Source organism: Theropithecus gelada, chromosome 14 (genome assembly GCF_003255815.1).
Source record: "Theropithecus gelada isolate Dixy chromosome 14, Tgel_1.0, whole genome shotgun sequence".
NCBI classification, from domain to species: Eukaryota; Metazoa; Chordata; class Mammalia; order Primates; family Cercopithecidae; genus Theropithecus; species Theropithecus gelada.
Window position 1 is genome coordinate 10,982,459 of NC_037682.1, and position 6,912 is coordinate 10,989,370.

Here is a 6,912-nt window from a genome sequence, read left to right on the forward strand (position 1 = left end):
TTTTTTTTTGAGGCGGAGTCTCGCTCTGTCGCCCAGGCTGGAGTGCAGTGGCCAGATCTCAGCTCACTGCAAGCTCCGCCTCCTGGGTTTACGCCATTCTCCTGCCTCAGCCTCCCGAGTAGCTGGGACTACAGGCGCCCGCCACCTCGCCCGGCTAGTTTTTTGTATTTTTAGTAGAGACGGGGTTTCACCCTATTAGCCAGGATGGTCTTGATCTCCTGACCTCGTGATCCGCCCGTCTCGGCCTCCCAAAGTGCTGGGATTACAGGCTTGAGCCACCGCGCCCGGCCCATAATTGGTAGTTCTATACCAGTGCCATGACTCAGTGGTTGAGAGCTGTTGCTCTGTAAAACTTCCATCACAACTTGAGTTGGCCACCCTTTCACCTGAAATTTATTCCTTTCTAAGCTCCTTCATTTCAACCGTTTTTCGAATGCTTACCTTGTATGAGGTAGAGGGCCAAGTGCTGTAGATATATGCAAGGTCACATTCACAGGTACCAGGTGCTAGGACTTTAGCATGTTTTTCTTAGAGACACAATTCAACCCATAAGAGGAAGTAAGTAGATTATGATGCAGTTATGTAATTCACCTTGTTTCACATGACAAGGCTGTTGGTGGACTCAACAACTGTGTAATATAAATGTTACAGAGGAGAAAATAATATGTTTATGTGCCTGGAAATCCATAAGAATCAACTAGAAAATTATTTGGAGCTTAAAAAATAATTAAGGTCTCCATCACAAAATACAGATACAAAATCATTAGGTTTTCCTCTCTACTAACAATAACCAATTTAAAAAGGTAATGGAAAAAATTGACTATAGCAACAAAATAATGAAAACAGAATAAACTTAAAAAAGATCTATATGGAGCACTTCAGAATTGTATGAGGCATGTAAAATATTTAACATGCAGAAATATGCCTTGTTTCTTCTATATGGGGATGATAATAGCCAACATATATTTATTGCTTTTACTCTGTACTATTACAGACACTGCAGTGTGTTATAAACATCTCATTTTAGACTGAGAATTATAAAGTTGTCAGTTCTTCCCCACTAAACAAAATCATAAAGGTGTTATTTTGGGAACTTGACAGAATTGTTGTGAAATTCATTTGGAAAGTTAAATTGTAAAACAGCCAAGAAAACTACAGAGGAAATATGAGATAATTGACTTAGTACATATTATAAATCTGTAATTACAAGAACATGGCATTGGTTCAGGAAAAAATAGATCAATGCACTATACTTATGATATGCTACATTTTTATGTATTTTATTCTACTTGAGAATATATACACATATACCATAAAGGATAGATCAGTCAATAAATGGTGTTAGGACAGTTGGCTATGTATTTAGATAAATTAGAAATTATATTCCTCTTTGGAATGCTGAGGCAGGCTGATCACCTGAGTTCAGGTGTTCGAGACCAGCTTGGCCAACGTGGTGAAACCCTGTCTCTACTAAAAGTACCAAAAAAAAAAAAAAAAAAAAATTAGCTGGGCGTGGTGGTGCAAGCCTATAATCCCAGCTACTTGGGAGGATGAGGCCTGAGAATCACTTGAACCTGGGAGACAAATGTTGAAGTGAGCCAAGAGTACACCACTGCACTCCAGTCTGGGTGACAGAATGAGACTCTGTCTCAAAAAAAGAAAAAAAAAAAGAAAAGAAAATTATATTTCTACCTTGTACTATATACAAAAATTCCAGATAGACTAGATAGATTAAATATTTTGATGTAAAAAAACAAATCACAGCTGGGTGTGATGGCTCATGCCTGTAATCCCAGCGCTTTGGGAGGCTGAGGCGGGTGAATCATGAGGTCAGGAGTTCGAGACCAGCCTGGCAAACATGGAGAAATCCCATCTCTACTAAAAATACAAAAATTAGCTGGGTGTTGATGTTCATGAAGAACCTTCTGATTAAACACATTAATATTTCTTCAGTGAAATATATGACCAATAAAATGGGGGTAAATAAGCCTATAAAAAGCTTCCTGTCAGTTGAAGGCATGTTTTTCTTCCAAATAAGTTTCCCACCTAACCTGGATTTTTAGTACTTTTTATTTTTATTTTTATTTTTTTGAGATGGAGTCTCCCTTAGTTGCCCAGGCTGGAGTGCAGTGGCACAATCTTGGCTCACTGCAACCTCTGCCTCCCAAGTTCAAGCGATTCTGCTGCCTTAGCCTCCCGAGTAGCTGGGACTGCAGGTGTGTGCCACCACACCTGGCTAATTTTTTTGTACTTTTAGTAGAGACAGGGTTTCACTATGTTGGTCAGACTGACCTTGAGTCCCTAACCTGAAGTGATCCACCTGCCTTATCCTCCCAAAGTGCCAGGATTACAGGTGTGAGCCCCATGCCTGGCATTTTTATTTTTTTGCTTTTTTTTTTTTTTTTTTTTTTTTTTTTTTTTTTTTTTTTTTTTTTTTGAGACGGAGTCTCGCTCTGTCGCCCGGGCTGGAGTGCAGTGGCCGGATCTCAGCTCACTGCAAGCTCCGCCTCCCGGGTTCCCGCCATTCTCCTGCCTCAGCCTCCCGAGTAGCTGGGACTACAGGCGCCTGCCACCTCGCCCGGCTAATTTTTTTTTTTTATTTTTTAGTAGAGACGGGGTTTCACCGTGTTAGCCAGGATGGTCTCGATCTCCTGACCTCGTGATCCGCCCGTCTCGGCCTCCCAAAGTGCTGGGATTACAGGCTTGAGCCACCACGCCCGGCGCTTTTTTTTTTTTAGAGACAGCGTCTCATTCTGCTACCTAGGCTGGAGGACAGTGGTGTGATCTTGGCTCACTGCAGCCTCCACCTCCTGGGCTCAAGCAATTCTCCTTCCTCAGCCTTCTGAGAAGCTGAGATTACAGGCATGTGCCACCATGCCCAGTTAATTTTTGTATTTTTAGTAGAGACAGGGTTTCGCCATGTTGGCCAGGCTGGTCTCGAACTCCTGACCTCAAGTGATCCGCCCGCCTTGGCCTCCCGAAGTGCTGGGATTACAGGCGTGAATCACAGCGGCCAGACCTGCTGAGAGGCTTTTCTCAAATATCTAACTGGTGGTCCTTGACTACCTATTTAAGAGACAGCCACTAACAATCCAACTGGGAGCTTCGATAAGAGGGTAGGCCTTAGGTACTGGTTTGGATCACAACGAGGTAGGTGGTTGAGCAAGGTTATCTAGCTATTTTGTTGCCAACTCCTAAGTGTCTGTTTTTTGCAGATATTTATTCTTGGGTTGTCAGTTTCCCTGAAGAAAATTTCTTTAAATTCCTGCCTTGGTGGGTAGAAGCTTGTGGCAACCAGTAGGGTGAGAGGGCTAAGGAGTCCCACTGCTCACTATGTGGACTTTGATTTAAGTACCTGTTTCCAGGAAGGTACGAGACTTACTCCTAACCTCAGCTGAGTATGGTATTTAAGTCTAGATTTTTTTTTTTTTTTTTTAATCTGCTCCAAATAGTACACTTCCCATCTTCTATGGAGGCAGGAAAAATATGGGGGTTAGAGAGGGGTACCTGGGAATGTAGATGCTTTCTCCTAAGACTCACATATTTCCTAGTTTTCAGCCACACTCCTACACCTCCTCCTGTAAGGTAACTGCATGCTTATAATTTCTGGGCATTTCAGGGATTCTACTGAGATAATTTATTCTTCCTTGTTGGTCCCCGTCTCTTCCAGATTTCTTAGCAGAACAGAGAAAGCCAAAACTTGAGACAGTTCTCATTTGTCTATTTTCCATCCAGAATGTTTTTGACAGGTCTTTTCTGCTGACTGCTTTGTCCTGTTTACTTTTAAACTTTGTTTTGTTATGCTTTTAGTGAGGCTTCCTGAAGAAATAGAGGTAAATATACATGTAAACCTTAACCTTAAAGAATTCAGTCATTTGAATGGTATAAATATTATGGACCTAATACTTTTCTTGCTGCTGGAAATCCAGTAGTGCACAAAACAGAGAAATATCCCTGCCCTCATGGAGTTTAAATGCTAGTATAAAGACAGATGCAAATCAAGACAAGAAGAGGTATAGTACATTAGATAATGATAAATGTTAAGAAAAAATTTTTAAGGCTGGGCGTGGTGGCTCACGCCTGTAATCCCAGCACTTTGGGAGGCCAAGGTGGGTGGATCGCCTGGGGTCAGGAGTTCAAGACCAGCCTGACCAGCATGCAGAAACCCCTTCTCTACTAAAAATACAAAATTAGCTGGGCGTGGTGGCACATGCCTGTAATCCCAGCTACTCAGGTGGCTGAGTCAGGAGAATAGCCTGAACCCGGGAGGCAGATGTTACAGTGAGCCACGCACCATCACACTCCAGCCTGGGCAACAAGAGCTCAGAGCACAACTCTTTGTCTCAAAAAAAAAAAAAAATTTTTTTTTTTAAAGACACGAAGTAGGAAATATTATTGGCAAACTTGTAATCTTTTAAGGTAGATGGCCATGGAAGGCTTCACTGAGAAGGAGCCATTTGAAAGACCTTAAGAAGTGAGGGAGCAGATCATGAGGAAGGATATTTGGGAGAAGAACTTACAGTTAGTGGGAGGAGCCAGTATGAAGGTCCTAAGGCAGCACTGTGCCCTGTATGTTTGAAGAACAGGAAGGAGGGCCAGTGTGGCAGCATCACACTGTAAGGACTGGCTTTAATACTGAATGAAGTTGCAGGGTTTTGAGCAAAGCCATGATATGATCTGACTAACCATATTATAACAGAGTCAGTGTGGTTGCTACATTGAGAATAGCCCATAGGGAGTCACGAGCTGAGGCAGTTAGGAGACTATTGCAGTATTCCAAGCCACATGGACATAGTGAGTGGCTGGATTCTGGATTTGCTGATGAATTGGGATGTGGGATGTGAGCAGGGAATAACCAAGATGATTTTAAGGTTCATGACTCCTGTGGGCTTTTGAAACTGTAGAACCCTGGTATCAATATAAATATAATGAATACTTTGCTAAAAAAAAGCCATAGAACTATTTTAAGTAATTTGCTTTACAAACCATAATGCTTCTTTTTTAAAGCTCTTCACAGAATATGGTCGTCTGGCAATGGATGAAATTTTCCAAAAGCCTTTCCAGGTTAGAATATTTATTTTAAATATAATTCATATATTTGTTTTTGTTCACAGATCAGCAGACTACAGCTCATAGGCCAAATCTAGCCTGCCACCTGTTTTTATGACTGTGAGCTAAGAATAGTTTTTACATTTTTAAATGGTTGAAAAAAATGAGCAATACTATTTTATGACATGTAAATTATCTGAAATTCAAATGTCAGTGTCTATAGATAAAATTTTAGTGGAACACAGCCATGCTCATTTGTCTTTGTACTGTCTGTGACTGCTTTCCTGCTGCAATGGCAGAGTTGAGTAATTACTTAAAAAATAAACTCTCTGGGTTGGGCATTTTGGCTTACGCCTGTAATTCCAGCACTTTGAGAGGCCAAGGCAGGCAGATCACCTAAGGTCAAGAGTTCAGGACCAACTTGGCCAACATGGAACCTGTCTCTACTAAAAATACGAAAATTAGCTGGCATGGTGGCGGGTGCCTGTAATCTCAGCTACTCAGGAGGCTAAGGCAGGAGAGTTGCTTGAGCCTGGTAGGTGAAGGTTACAGTGAGCTGAGATCATGCCACTGTACTCCAACCTGGGTGACAGAGCAAGACTTTGTCTCAAAAAAAAAAAAAAAAAAAGAAAAAAGAAAAAGAAAAGGTTGTGCACGCCTGCAGTCCCAGCTACTTGGTGGGGTTGAGGTAGGAGGATTATTTAAGCCTAGGAGGTCAAGGCTGCAGTGAGCCATGATCGTGCCACTGCACTCCAGCCTGGGTAACAAAGCAAGACCATCTCAACACTGTCTCTGTCTCTCTCTCTCTCTCTATCTCTCTATCTCTCTCTATCTCTCTATCTCTCTCTCTCTCTCTTCTTTGCTGACCTCTGCTTTAGTTCAGTGTTTCTTGAGAATGAGGAAGCACAGCAGCCTCAATCAACGGGATTAGAGGTGCTTTCAGTGTGTAAGCCTTATTTCTTTTCTTTTCTAATTTATTTTTTTTGAGATGGAGTTTCTATCTAAAATTTTGTCCAGGCTGGAGTACACTGGCACGATCTTGGCTCACTGCAACCTCTGCCTCCCAGATTCAAGCAATTCTCCCGCCTCCCCCTCCTGAGTAGCTGGGATTACAGGCGCCCAGCTAATTTTTTGTATTTTTTGTAGAGATGGAGTTTCATCATGTTGACCAGGCTGGTCTCAAACTCCTGACCTCAGGTGATCCACTGCTTTGGCCTCCCAAAGTAAAGGGATTATAGGCCTGAGCCACTGTGGCTGGGCTTCCTTTTTTTTTTGAGACGGAGTCTCGCTGTGTCTCCCAGGCTGGAGTGCAGTGGCGTGATCTCGGCTGACTGCAAGCTCCGCCTCCTGGGTTCACGCCATTCTCCCGCCTCAGCCTCCCAAGTAGCTGAGACTACAGGCGCCCGCCACCACGCCCGGCTAGTTTTTTTGTATTTTTAGTAGAGACGGGGTTTCACCATGTTAGTCAGGATAGTCTCGATCTCCTGACCTCATGATCCACCCGCCTCGGCCTCCCAAAGTGCTGGGATTACAGGCTTGAGCCACCGCGCCCGGCCAGCTGGGCTTCCTTTCTAATGCTGAAAGCAGATCTGATTTTTTTTTTTTTTTTTGGAGACGGAGTCTTGCTCTGTCACCCAGGCTGGAGAGCAGTGGTGTGATCTCACCTCACTGCAACCTCCGCCTCCTGGATTCAAGTGATTCTCATGTCTCAGCCTCTCGAGTAGCTGGGATACAGGCGTAAGCCACTGTGCCCGGCCGCAGATCTGATTCTATGATTAGCTGGTGCCATGTGGTTTTCTCTTTTGTCCTTTACTACGTTTCCCATAGATTTCTTTCTTTTTTTTTTTTTTTTTTTTTTTTTGA

General features: G+C 42.9%; 1 protein-coding gene across 3 annotated transcripts in view; it reads left to right on the forward strand.

Annotated features, from left to right (window-relative positions):
- ATL3 (atlastin GTPase 3) overlaps positions 1-6,912 on the forward strand; it is a 47,307-nt gene that overhangs the window by 25,362 nt on the left and 15,033 nt on the right. For all 3 annotated transcript variants that reach the window (XM_025355506.1, XM_025355508.1, XM_025355507.1), the window contains one exon: positions 5,008-5,064. In XM_025355506.1, coding sequence (XP_025211291.1) covers positions 5,008-5,064 — 57 coding nt within the window. The remainder of the gene's footprint in view (positions 1-5,007; positions 5,065-6,912) is intronic.